This window comes from Tamandua tetradactyla, chromosome 9 (assembly GCF_023851605.1).
Source record: "Tamandua tetradactyla isolate mTamTet1 chromosome 9, mTamTet1.pri, whole genome shotgun sequence".
NCBI classification, from domain to species: domain Eukaryota; kingdom Metazoa; phylum Chordata; class Mammalia; order Pilosa; family Myrmecophagidae; genus Tamandua; species Tamandua tetradactyla.
The window spans coordinates 13,661,137-13,675,506 of NC_135335.1; the positions used below are offsets into that span (position 1 = coordinate 13,661,137).

The window sequence follows — 14,370 nt, forward strand, 5'->3', positions numbered from 1 at the left end:
CCTGCCAGAAAACGTGTGTTAGGGGACACGTTAGATGACTAAATGCTGACATTTAACATTTACTGAGTGTTTATTGTGCGCTAGGGACCAGGTGAGGGATGTACATGCTTTCTCTCATCTAAACTCATCTCTGCTGTTGGTGACATGGAGCATTTTAGAGAGGAAGAAACTGAGGCTCAGGTCAATTCATTTATCCCACAAGCAAGCAGCAAAGCTCTTAACTGGTGCCCTGGATGCTTCCTTCTTTAGGAAAGCTACCCAGGGTGGGCAAGTTCAAATTTTCTCACCTTAGGGAGCATCTGGCAGCTTCTGACACCCTACCCAACAAGAAGGCTGTGATGGTTGGGTTCCGGTGACAATTTGGCCAAGTGGTGATGCCCAGTTGTCTGGTCAGGTAAGCACGGGTCTGACCGTTGCTGCAAGGATATTTCGTGGCTGGCTGATAAACCGGAAGCTGGTGTATTAAATCATCAGTCAGTTGATTGCATCTGTGGCTGGTTACATCCGTGATCAACTAAAGCCCACCCCCCCCATAAGATAATCCAATCAGTTGCAGGCTTTTAAGGAAAAAAAGAGACTTTCACTGCTTCTTCTTCAGCCAGCGAGCCTCTCCTATGGAGTTTGTCCAGACCCTCCATTGGAGCCACCAGCTTCACAGCCTGCCCTGCAGATTTCAGATTCTTCCATTCCCACGGTTATGTGAGAAACCTTTCTATCATATTTACGTCTCTCTCCTATTGGTTCTGTTCCTCTAGAGAACCCTGACAAACACAGAGGCTGTGCCTTAGAATTGTTGAGTTTCTTTGCTGTAACTTTTCCAGGCAGAGATTTCAACCAAATTTCCAGCAATAAAGGAAATGTGTTCTAATAGAAATTTCTGTTCATGAGCTTTGGAAGCAGATAGGGCTAAATCACATTCTGGCTTTTTTGACTAAATAGCTACATGATCGTGGACAGATTACTTAATCTGATTACTGAGCCCACTTTCTCATCTTAAAATAGACATACCACCAATTCTCTAGAGGAGTGCTTGAGGATTTAATGAGATAATGTAAGGAAAGGTTGGTTCTCTGCCCTTATCTTTGCCTCTTTAACCAGGACCCAGGACAAGGCTCTGCAGTGGCTCAGCAACACTGGACATGCGTATTTACCTGCTGTGTGCAGCTCTTGTGATTACCAGCCATGTGCTTCCAATTTTGGCTTTCCTTCTTCTGGGCAACACCTGTAGATGTTCCCAGCCTCAGTGACTGACTTTTCTGATTGGATTATGGCCTTTTGTTCCAGGGAGACCACCACTAATCAATCACAAAGATGTCTTCCAGGCCTAGAGCGAAAGGCTTCCAACTAATTCATTCCGACATATATATATATATAAATGCAATTTTATCGAGATATATTCACACACCATACAATCTATCCAAAGTATACAGTCAGTGGTTCACAATATCATCACATAGCTGGGCATTTTCATATTATTCTTAGGTTTTATTATTATGTCCATTAAAATAATTGTGAGGATTGCAAAAATACAGAAAAAGTTTTGCAATAGTGCTACATGGAAATAAAGCCTAGGGCTGTGGTCTTGAAAACTCTATAAAACATGACTATGGATTATATGAGAATAGACACAGTTAGAAGAATGGTGTGAGAGCTGGGGGATTGTGAATTTCATTTTTTCAATATTGTCTGACATTAAATTATCTTTCAGTGGACAGGTAAACATTCTAAAGGAAAAGATTTTAAAGGATATCTGATGAGGAGGAGGTTTGACTCTGAAGCAGCTCCCCTCATTCTGGGGGCTTTGAGGGACTCAGCTCAGGGGTCCTGCCTGGTTCGGCTTCCCTGGGCTGCAAAGGGGAGTTTCACTTCCCCAAAGCCCTGGGCTCTGCTGCAGGGAGAGCTCTGCAGACAGCTGCCATGGTGGGCTGCCTCTGCACTGCGCTAGCCCAACTGCTTCCCCTGTAGTGCCCTCCCGTGGCAGAAGCCTGCCTCTGGAGACAGGGACAAGAGGAAGCAGCCGGACTGGAGGGTGGGAAACAAGGACACACAGCTTTAGAGACTCAGGACGAACAAAAAGTTTTAGAACGTGTCACGTGAACATTTAATTTCATGTCTGGGGAGAGAGGTAGGTCCACTTGTAGAGGCAGGAGGACCGATGGTCCGGGTGGGGTGAGGGTCTAAGGAGAGGCAGGAAACCAAGGTCGGTACCCATCACGAGCAGTCAGGGGTCCTGGGCTAAGTGCCCATGGCAGGCTGGGGGACACAGTTCAATGCGGCTTTTCAAAGAGGTATTCGAGATCTGGGGCACGTAGTCTCTGCTCTTTGTTTTTGTTTTTGGTAAAGTCTCTCAGCAGTGCCAGTACTTCATTTTCAAATATTTCCGGGGCTGGTTTTGCTTCTGAAAGAGGAGAATGGGCAGAAAGAATTACGTCACGTTTAGTTAGTGCCCAGGTGTACAGACCTTGAACTTGAAACTCTGGCCTTAACCAAGAACCACAGGTGGATACGCAGACCTTCTCTATTCTTTCTCTAAATATATGTGATTAAATTAAACTATACGTGGGGCGGGCCGCGGTGGCTCAGCGGGCAAAGTGCTTGCCTGCTATGCCGGAGGACCTCGGTTCGATTCCCGGCCCCAGCCCATGTAACAAACAAACAAAATACAATAAAAACAAGAAAATGTTTAAAGATGTTTCCCTTTCTTCCATCCTTCCTTCCTTCTCTCTGTCTTTCCTTCCCTTCCTCCCTAAAAAAAAAAAAAAAAAAAAAAAAAATTAAACTATACGTGGTGGACAAACTATGGCAGCCTGCATCCACAGATGGCTTTAGTGGAGCACAGCCGTGCGTTCAGTCGCATATTGATCTCGGCTGCTTTTTGTGCTGCAATGGCAAAGTGGAATAGCTGCTACAGAGAGCTCAAGTCCACAAGCCTAAAATATTTACTATCTGGTCCTTTACAAACACGTTTATCCTCCCCCGGCCTGTACAATCTTGGCTGTACTATTTTGCTCTGCATTTGACATTTCAGTTGTTTTCCAGGTATTGTGTTTCCCCTTCTAGTCTATAAATTTCCCCAGAAGTAAAAGTTCTATCTCCTTTATCAGTTCAAAGTTCCTTGGTTGTAAATGACAGAAATTCTATAGACACAGGCAAAAAAGAAATTTACTGGAAGGATATGAAAGGCTGACAAATTGACAGAAGCCTGGAGAAACGAACAGGCAACAGCAGCATCAGAGAGCAAAGACACCAGAGTGCCAACTTTGGCCTGGGGACAGGGAGTCCGGGCCGTACACTGCTCACCTCTGACCCTGCCACTCTTGAGGCACAAGATTCAAATCCCAAGCAAAGCCTCCCACTGGCAAAGCTTAGATAACATGCCGTGGAATACAAAGCTAGGAAAGGGAATTCCTGAAAACAAAATGATATTCCCCCTCACACGGCACAGGGCCTGAGATCTAGTGGGGTGCTGTCTTTTTATTTTTAAGGACTGGAATATCATCAAGGAGATCTAGGCTCCCCCCTAGGATGAGGAAGTTGGAAAGAGCATGATACCCACTGGAACAATAAGGAAAAGCCAGACAGACTACAGACAGTACAAGTTTTCGTGAACTCTTCAGAGAGCTAGGGTCACAGAGCAACCAGGACAGGATGGAGTCCAAGGGAAAAGAGGCCCCTCCAAGGAGAAACTGGTGCGAGCACTTGCTCACCTGTGACAGGGTACAGGAGGAAGAGACACGGGGCACCATGCAAATGAGTAAGAACTCAGCTGAAGTTTTAATGAACTGCTACGAGCGTGAGTGTGTAAACGCCCTGGTACCACAGACAAAGAGGGCCTGGCACCCACTCACAGGTCCTTCCCTACAAGCCTCTACGGGGTGTGCTCATGACAAAGACTGGGTGCAGAGCAAGAGGCTAGGAAACGCCTCCCTCAGCGATGCGGGCCAGGAGGAGGGGAGCAGCCGCAAACAACAACAGCCACACCATAAAGCCCAGCTCAGACCCTTTTCCTCCAGCAACTGGGACAAGTCAGCAAATCCTGTCACCTCCAGGGCACAGGTAAGGATCCAACTGGGTTAGGAAAAGGGTAAAAGAAAAGCCTCTACCCTTGTGGGAGGGGCAGAAAACCCTGAGGTTATACCCTCTTACTGCTGGGGCAAGGGCAGGATCACAGAGAAGACCCACCCCCAAAGGCCAGGGCCATGGGGCCTATGGAAGACGGAGACTGAGCCAGGACAACAGAGAACACCCTCTCAGCCTCCTCTCCCAGACTAACAAGCACTCACTGGAAAGCAACAGCAATTCGCCTCTGGGGGAGGGCAAGAACATGGAGAGAGAGTCTCCCCAAGGCACAGAAAGTCAGGGAAGGCTGAAAGCTGAGGGGAGAAGGGCGACACTGAGAAATACCCACTGGCAAATCAGGCCCCACTGTAAGCGCAGGGTAACACTGGAGTAACTTGAAGCTGGTGGTGCACTGAAGGTAACCAAAGCAACAACAAAATCCAAACCCAGCTCATTTCTTGACTAGACTGACTAAATCTCCAGCATTAACAGCCTGGTGGAAGAAATATGCACATTTCTAGGCATAAAGATACTTACCCAATCTTTGCTGTCTTGCCCATGATGTCTGGCATTCAATAAAAAACTATGAGACACATACATGCAAAAAAACCAACCCAATGTACTGTGAAGGGACAAAGCAATCAAGAAAAGCAGACTCAGGAATGGTGCAAATGTTGGAACTATCAGACAAAGAATATAAAATACCTATGACTAATATGGTAAAGACTCTAGTAGAAAAAGTAGACAATGTGTACGAACAGATAAGGAATTCCACAGAGAACTGGAAACTATAATAGTCAAATAGTCAAATAGTCAAATAAAGGTCAGAAATAAAAATACAGCAGCAAGTATGCAGAATGCCTTCAAAAGGCTAATCATGAGATTTGACACCAAAAAGGAAAGAATTCATAAACTGAAGGATAGGTCAACTGATATAAATATAAATTACCCAAAATGGGACACAAAGAGAAAAAGGTGAAAAATACAAAAAAGAGACTCTAAAAGCTGTGGAATAATAATTGTCTTATCTATACACAATTAGAATCCCAGAAGAAGAGGAAGAGAAAAAGGCAGAAGAAATATTTGAATTTTCCAAACAACAATGAAAGATATAAAAATACAGATCCAACACGCTCAGACTCCCAAGCAGGATATAAACCCAGAACAAATAACAAACACTTAGGCATTATCATATTTAAACAGCTAAAAATCAGAGAGAAAGAGAAAATCTAGAAAACAAATAAAAGTCATAATACACATAAAGGGACAAAGAAAAACATCTCTCTCATCAGACCTATAAAACAAAAAAATCTATAAGGTAACCCTGGGACAAATCTGAAGCTGGCAGGACACTGAAAATTACCAAAGCAACGACAAAACCCAAATCTATCTCAACTTCTGATAAGACTGACTTGAATCCCCATACTAACAGCCTAGCAAAGTAAGTGTGTCCATTTAAAGTGCTGGAGAAAAAAAACGACGAACCTAGAATTCCATATCCAGTAAGTCTTTCAAAAATGAAGAACAGACTTTTTCAGATTAAAAAAAAAAAAAGACAGAATCATAACAACAGGTCTTCACTACACGAAAGGGTAAAGGAAGGGCCTCAGGTAGAAGGAATGTGGCACCAGACAGAAATAGGGATCTGCACAAAGAGACAAAGAGCAACAGCAATGGTTAGACTGAAGATAAATATGAAATAGGTTTTACGTTGTTTTCCTTATTTTATATTACTCTAAAGAAAATTGAATGCTCAAAGAAAAAAACAATAGTAACGAATTATGGATTTTTGGCATAGGTAAAAGTAAATGTATGATGACAGCACAAAAAATAGGAGGGAGAAATGGGAGTGTACTGTTTGAACTATTTATATTATACATGGAGTAGTATATTACTTGAAAATAGGCTTCAATTAATTAAAGATATATATTGTGACATCTTGAAGCTCCAGACAACAGTTAAATTAACAGGGAGAGCACTGAATAAAGAAAAAAGCTACTTAAAAATGGTAAGATCTAACTGAGGGCAATATACAAGCCTCTACAAAAGTTCCATGCCCTGGATAACTCTCCAGAAACCTACAACCTCCAGATGGGTCCCTGGACTAGACATGTGCTGAAACCGAGAGGGCCCAGCCTCCCCAGAACATCAGCTAGTTCCATCCCCCTACCCCATATTATCGACAGCCCCTGCCAACACAAAAAGTTAGAATGGGTATGACCCAAATACCCCTAAGAGTGGGATAGAAAGAGCAAAGGTGATGGTGGAGTCATACAGAGAAGGCAGGGTATAACAAGTACGAATGCTGAATCATTATATTGAGATTTCTTTCAGTCTCCAGTATCTTAGAGAAGCTAGACGTAAAAACCTAAAATTGTGGAACTGTAACCCATATCAAACTCTAAAATCTGTTCTACAACTATAATTGTTGTGCTATGCTTTGAAATTTACTGCTTTTTTGCATGTATGTTATTTTTCACAAAAAAGAAAAAAAAGTCGATTGTGATGATAAAAAAATATGGATTCCTTCTAGCCTCCTATGTTCTGGAGCAGCTAGAAGGAAAAATCTGAGAGGACGGTATGGTAGCCCATGACAAACTTTGGGATCTGTCCTGTAACTACTTGTTGAAGAGTGCTTTGAAAACTACTGCTTTTCTCTTTCTCTGCTTTGTGTATATATTATACAATAAAAAAAGTTAAAAAAAACTCTTCCGAGAAGAGAGTGGAGCAGGGTGGACTGAATCCAACCCTGCTCTGTGGAACTGGGTAGGGGCGGGGGGAGAATGAACAAGACGTGCTCCCAGGGGGGCTGAGTGATCAAAGAGGGTCTTCAGTGTTTCTTGGGGAGGAGAGGGGTGGGGGGACTGGGGCAGGGAGAGCAGGGTGGGTCTGATGGGCTATGACCCTCACCAGGGGTGGATGGCTGCGCTTGGGGAAGTGCGGATTCAAGGGAACTGATCGTCTCTCTACTCCAGCCAGGTTAGCTGCTGGCTGGGGAAAACTCCCTGAGCGGCTTCACAGCTGGCAGTGCCTGTGGGGAGCCTGGAGGTGTGTTCGACTGTCCACCGCGAAGAGCCACATCTCCAGGTGCTGTGGGTAGGTGCTCTGCTGGGCACCTCAAGTAACCATCTTTTCAGTGCGGTGAGCAGCAGACCTGCCAGGTGCTGCAGGTGAGCTGCTCCCCCAGGTGCTGCGCTTGGGGAGGGGTGGGTCTAAGGGGAGGACATGCCTCAGGAGAGCCACCTTCTGTGAAGCAGTGGTCAGTGTGGTCTCTCAAACTCCCTCTATGCTTTTTAAAAATTTTTTTAAAATGCTTCTCCATTTTTAAAAATTATTATAGTTTTCTTATTTCTTATTTTAATTTACATATATTTTATATTCAAATCTTTACTATTTTTTTTTTTTAATTTAAAATTTTCTCTCTTCTGTGGGCAGCAGTGTGAGATCATTCTCAATATATCCTGGGGCATCTCCTGATTTGGGGGCCTACTACTGTTGAGATATATATTTTTTAAATTAAATTTTATTATTATTTATTTTTTTTGGGGGGGGGTGTATGGGCTGAGAATTGAGCCTGGATTTCCCATGTGGCAAGTGGGCAATCTGCCACTGAACTATCCATGCACCCCTGCCCGCTTTTAATAGACCCTCAAGTAAAACTGTACCCCTGACACGAGATTGGGCCTTGGTTTGGTGGGGAATTACTGACAAACCAGGTGTAAAATAAGACCTTCAACACAAACCCAAGTAAATAAAAAACTTCAGACAAGTAAAGAAAACCAACTTGCAAAATAACCTTATTAAGATAATCAAATGCCTCGAACACAATAGAAAATCATAGAGCATGGGAAGATCCAAGTAGAAATGGCCCAGCCGAACGACCAAATCAAAACACCAGAGGGGCCACAGAATACGGAACAACTACTCAAGGATATTTATAAAGAAATAAAGGCTATCAGGAAGACACTCAAAAAGTATAAAGAAGAATACAAAAGATTAAACAGAAAAATAGCAGATCTCCGGAGATGAAAGATCCAGTAGACCAAATCAGAAATATACTTGAGACACACGATAGCAGATTTGAAGTAGCAGAAGGAAGAATAAATGAGCTAGAAGGCAGAACAACCGAAACAGAACAAACGGCAAGAAAGATGGAAAAAATGGAACTAAATCCTAGGGAAATGATGGATAAGAAGAGGTGCACAAACATAAGAATCACTGGTGTTCCAGAAGAAGTGAAAAGTAAAGGGCTGGGAAAGTTAGTTGAAGATACAATCAGAGAAAACTTACCAACCCTTATAAAAGACATAAATATGCAAATCAAAGAGGCCCAACAAACTCCAAATAACCTACTAATCAAACTGTCAAAAGTTCTAAAAGCAGCACAAGAAAAGTGATCCATTACATACAAGGGAAAATATTTAAGAGTTGGACTACTGAACAGGCACCATGGAGGCGAGAAAGCAGTGGTATGATATATTTAAGATTCTGAATGAGAAAAGCTTCCAGCCAAAAATTCTTTATCCAGCCAAGTTGTCCTTCAAAACTGAGGGAGACGGGGTGCAAGAGTCATTCAGTGGTAGAATTCTCGCCTACCATGCAGGAGACTCAGGTTCAATTCCCGGCCCACGTGCATCCCCAACCCCGAAAAAGAAATCAACAAATGGTTCTGCAATAATGGGATAGTCACGTGGAAAAAAGAATGAAATGTGATCCCCACCATACAACACACAAAACTGAGGGAGAGATTAAAATCTTTAAAGACAAACAAAGACTAAGAGTACTAGTCAACAAGACACCTGCCCTATAAGAAAAACTAAAGGGAGTTCTGTCACGTGAAAAAAAAAAAAGACAGGAGACAGAGGTCTGGAGGAGGGCAGAGAATTGAAGAATACCAGGAACAGTAATTTAAAGGATAAAAAGAGAGAGTAGATTCAAGAACTGCTTTTACAGTAATAACTTTAAATGTTAACAGACTAAACTCACCAATTAAAAGATACACATTGGCAGAATGGGTTAGAAAATATAATCCATCTATATGATGCTTATAAGAGATGCATCTAAGATCCAAGGACTGGGCAGGCCACAGTGGCTCAGTGGCAGAATTCTCGCCTGTCATGCCAGAGACCCAGGTTCGATTCCTGGTGACTGCCTATGTTAAAAAAAAACAAAACAAAAAACAAGACCCAAGGACACAAATAGACTGAAAATGAAAGGGTGGAAAAAGATGTTCTAAGCAAGCTGTAACCAAAAGAAAGCCAGAGTAGCTATACAAATTATCAGATAAAGCAAACTTTAAATGTAAAGATGTCATAAGAGTCAAAGAAGGACACTACATACAAATAAAAGGGACAATTCACCAAGAGGAAATAACAATCATAAATGCTTATGCTCCCAATCACAAAGCTCCAAAGCATCTGAGGCAAACACTGGCAAAACTGAAGGGAGTTAAGGATGTTTCAACAGTAACAGTGGGAGACTTCAATACACCACTGTCCACTATGGACAGAACAATCAGACAGAGGATCAACAAGGAAACAGAGAACCCAAATAATGTGATAAAAGAATTAGACCTAATAGACATATATAGATCATTACACTTCAAAACACCAGGATAAGCATTCTTCTCTGGTGCACACGGAACCTTCTCCAGGACAGACCTTATGTTGGGACACAAAATAAGTCTTTATAAATTTAATAAGATGGAAATTATCCAAAGCACTTTCTCTTACCATAACGGAATGAAGCCAGAAATTAATAATCACCAAAGAACTAGAGCTTTCACAAATATGGAGATTAAACAACATACTTTTAAATAATCAGTGGGTCAAAGAAGAAATTGTTAGAGAAATCTGTAAATCTGGAAATAAATCGAGATAATGAGAATTCAATACATCAAAATTTATAGGATGCAGAAAAGGCAGTGCTGAGAGGGAAATTTATTGGCCTAAATGCCTATACTAAAAAACAAGAGTGAGCAAAAATCAAGGATGATTATCTGGAGAAATTAGAGAAAGAGCTGCAAACTAACCCCAAAGCAAATAAAGGAAGATAAATAACAAAGATTAAGGTAGAAATAAATGAACTGGAAAATAAAAAAATAAAAAGAATCACCAAAACCAAAAGTTGGTTCTTTGAGAAAATCAATAAAATTGATGGACCTCTAGCTAGACTGACAAAGAGAAAAAGAGAGAGAGGATATGAATAAACAGAATAAGAAATGAGAGGGGGTTCGTTACCATGGATCCTGAAGAAATAAAAAAAATCATAAGACAATACTATGAACAACTATATGCCAACAAACTAGACAACTTAAATGAAACGGACAAATTCTTAGAAACACACGAACTACCCATACTGACTCAAGAAAAAACAGAAGATCTCAACAAAGCAATTATAAGTAAAAAGATTCAATCAGTCATAAAAAAATCAAAGAAAAGCCCAGGACAAGATGGCTTCATAGGGGAACATTATCAAACATTCCAAAAAGAACTAAAACCAATCCTGCTCAAACTCTTCCAAAAAACTGGGGAAAAAGGAACACTACCTAACTCACTTTATGAAGCTAATATCACTCCAGTACCAAAACCAGATAAAGACGCTACAAGAAAGGAAAACTAGAGACCAATCTCCCTAATGAACATAGACGTAAAAATCCTCAACAAAATTCTAGCAAATGGAATCCAGTAGCACATTAAAAGAATTATACATCATGACCAAGTAGGATTCATCCCAGGTATGCAAGGATGGTTCAACATATGAAAATCAATTAATGGAATACACCATATCAACAAATCAAAGCAGAAAAATCACATGACCATCTCAATTGATGCAGGAAAGACATTTGACAAAATTCAACATCCTTTCCTGTTGAAAACACTTCAAAGGATAGGAATAGAAGGGAACTTCCTCAACATGATAAAGGGAATATATGGAAGACCCACAGCTAACACCATTCTTAATGGAGGAAAACTGAAAACATTCCCCCTAAGATCAGGAACAAGAAAAGGAGGTCCACTATAACCACTGTTATTCAACACTGTGTTGGAAGTTCTAGCCAGAACAACTAGAAAAGAAGAAGTACAAGGCATCAGAACTGAAAAGGAAGAAGTAAAACTATCACTGTTTACAGATGATATGATACTATACGTCGAAAACCCTGAAAAATCTACAGCAAAACTACTAGAGCTAATAAATGAGTACAGCAAAGTGGCAGGTTACAAGATCAACACTCAAAAATCTGAAGTGTTTCTATACACTAGTAATGAATGAACAATCTGAGGGGGAAATCAAGAAAAAAATTCCATTTACAATTGCAACCAAATGAATAAAATGTTTAGGAACAAATTTAACTAAAGAGACAAAAGACCTATACAAAGAAAACTACAAGAAATTGCTAAAAGAAATCACAGAAGACCTAAATAGATGGAAGGGCATACCGTGTTCATGGATTGGAAGACTAAATATAGTTAAGATGTCAATTCTACCTAAACTGATTTACAGAGTCAATGCAATACCAATTAAAATCCCCCAAACTTACTTTTCAGAAATAGAAAAACCAATAACCAAATTTATCTGGAAGGGCAGGATGCCCCAAATAGCTAGAAGAATCCTGAGAAAGAAAAATGAAGTCGGAGGTCTCACACTGCCTGACTTTAAGGTGTACTATGAAGCTACAGTGGTCAAAACAGCATGGTTGGTACTGGCATAAAGACAGATACACTGACCAACAGAACTGAATAGAGTGTTCAGATATAGACTCTCATCTATGGACAACTGATCTTTGATAAGGCAGTTAAGCCAACTCACCTGGGACCGAACAGTTTCTTTAATAAATGGTGCCTAGAGAACTGAATATCCACATGCAAAAGAATGAAAGAGGATACATATCTCACCCCCTATACAAAAATTAACTCAAAATGGATCAAAGACCTAAATATTAAATCTAAGATCATAAAACTGTTAGAAGAAAATGTAGGGAAATATCTTATAAATCTTACAATAGGAGGTGGTTTCCTAGACCTTATACCCAAAGCACGAGCATTGAAGAAAGAAAGAAATGGGAACTCCTAAAAAATTAAACACTTTTGTGTATCAATGAACTTCATCAAGAAAGCAAAAAGGCAGCTTATACAATTGGAGACAATATTTGGAAACAATATATCAGATAAAGGTCTAATATCCAGAATATATAAAGAGACTGTTCAACTCAACAACAAAAAGAAAGACAACCCAATTATGAAATGGGCAAAAGACCTGAACAGACATTTCTCAGAAGAGGAAATACAAATGGCCAAAAAGCACATGAAAAGATGCTCAACTTCCCTGGCTATTAGGGAAATGCAAATCAAAACCATAATGAGATATTATCTCACACCCACCAGAATGGCCATTATCAATAAAACAGAAAACAACAAGTGCTGGAGAGGATGTGGAGAAAGAGGCACACTTATCCACTGGTGGTGGGAATGTCAAATGGTACAACCGCTGTGGAAGGCAGTTTGGTGGGACCTCAGGAAGCTAAGTATAGAATTTCCATATGATCTGGCAATACCATTGCTAGGTATCTACTCAGAGGACATGAAGGCAAGGACACAAATGGATATTTGCACACCAATGTTTATAGCAGCATTATTTACAACTGTGAAGAGATGGAAACAGACCAAATGTCCGTCAACAAACAAATGGCTAAATAAGCTGTGGTATATACATATGATGGAATATTGTACAGCTGTAAGACAGAATAAAGTTATGAAATATGTAACAACATGGATGGACCTTAAGGACATTATGCTGAGTGATATTAGCCAGAAACAAAAGGACAAATACTGTATGGTCTCACTGCTATGAACTGACATTAGTGAATAAACTTGGAGAATTTCACTGGTAACAGAGAGCATCAGGAGATAGAAATAGTGTAAGATACTGGGTAATTAGCACTGAAGGGATAGCAGATTGTGCAACAAGACTGATTGTAAAAATTCAGAAATGGATAGCACAATACTACCTAACTGTAATACAATAATGTTAGAACACTGAATGAAGTTGAATATGAGAATGATAGAGGGAGGAGGGCTGGGGGCACAAATGAAATTTTCTGAGGGAAGATAGATGATAAAGACTGAGATGGTATAATCTAGGAATGCCTAGAGTGTATAATGATAGTGACTAAATGTACAAATTAAAAAATATTTTTGTATGAGGAAGAACAAACGAATGTCAATAATGCAAGGTGTTGAAAATAGATGGTGATTAATATTTTAAAATTTTAACTTATGTGTGAGACTAAAGCAACAAATGTTTATTTGGTACAAAATTTATATCTTGACTAGTACATTTCATAATATAACTTATGTGGACAACTTGGTTAACGCCATAAGTACATAGAACCTTGAGTAGGGCATAAGATTTTGTAGGTTTGTCCAGAGTGATGCTCCAGTAAAACCCAGAGTGATTTCAACAGTGAGTAAAAAAGTATTTGCAAAGTCCCCTTAGGGGAATGGTGAGAAAGGGGGAAAATTCAACTTCCCCAAGAGGAAAATTCCTGATATTCTCACACGCGGTGGGGACAACTAAAGCAATAGGCTGTGCCCCCAATCTTGGGGTTTGTTCATATGAAACTTAACCCTGCAAAGGATAGGCTAAGCCTACTTCAAATTAGGTCTCAGAGTCACCCCCAAGAGAACCTCTTTTGTTGCTCAGAGGTGGCCTCTCTCTCCAGCCAACACAACAAGCAAACTCACCGCCCTCTCCCTGTCTATGTGGGACATGACTCCCAGGGGTGTGGACCTTCCTGGCAACATGGGACAGAAATCCTAGAATGAGCTGGGACTCAGCATCAAGGGATTGAGAAAACCTTCTCAACCAAAAGGGGGAAGAGTGAAATGAGACAAAATAAAGTGTCAATGGCTGAGAGATTTCAAACAGAGCCGAGAGGTTATCCTGGAGGTTATTCTTACGTATTAAGTAGATATCATCTTGTTAGTCAAGATGTAATGGAGAGGCTAGAGGGAACTGCCTGAAAATGTGGAACTGTATTCCAGTAGCCATGTTTCTTAAAGATGACAGTATAATGATATAGCTTTCACAGTGTGACTGTGTGATTGTGAAAACCTTGTGTCTGATGCTCCTTTTATCTACCTCAACAGACGAGTAAAACATACGGCATAAAAATAAATAATAGGGGAACAAATGTTAAAATAAATTTAGTAGATTGAAATGCCAATGATCAATGAAAGAGAGGGGTAAGGGGTCTGGTATATATGAATTTTTTTCTGGTGTTTTTTTATTTCTTTTTCTGAACTGATGCAA

At 40.6% G+C, this 14,370-nt stretch overlaps 1 protein-coding gene across 4 annotated transcripts in view; it reads right to left on the reverse strand.

The window, feature by feature from the left end:
• Nucleotides 1-2,077: 2,077 nt before the first annotated feature.
• The window catches only part of SDHAF2 (succinate dehydrogenase complex assembly factor 2), a 50,715-nt gene continuing 38,422 nt past the window's right edge, over nt 2,078-14,370 (reverse strand). For all 4 annotated transcript variants that reach the window (XM_077116032.1, XM_077116034.1, XM_077116031.1 and 1 more), the window contains one exon: nt 2,078-2,398. In XM_077116032.1, coding sequence (XP_076972147.1) covers nt 2,268-2,398 — 131 coding nt within the window. In that variant the 3' untranslated portion in view covers nt 2,078-2,267. The remainder of the gene's footprint in view (nt 2,399-14,370) is intronic.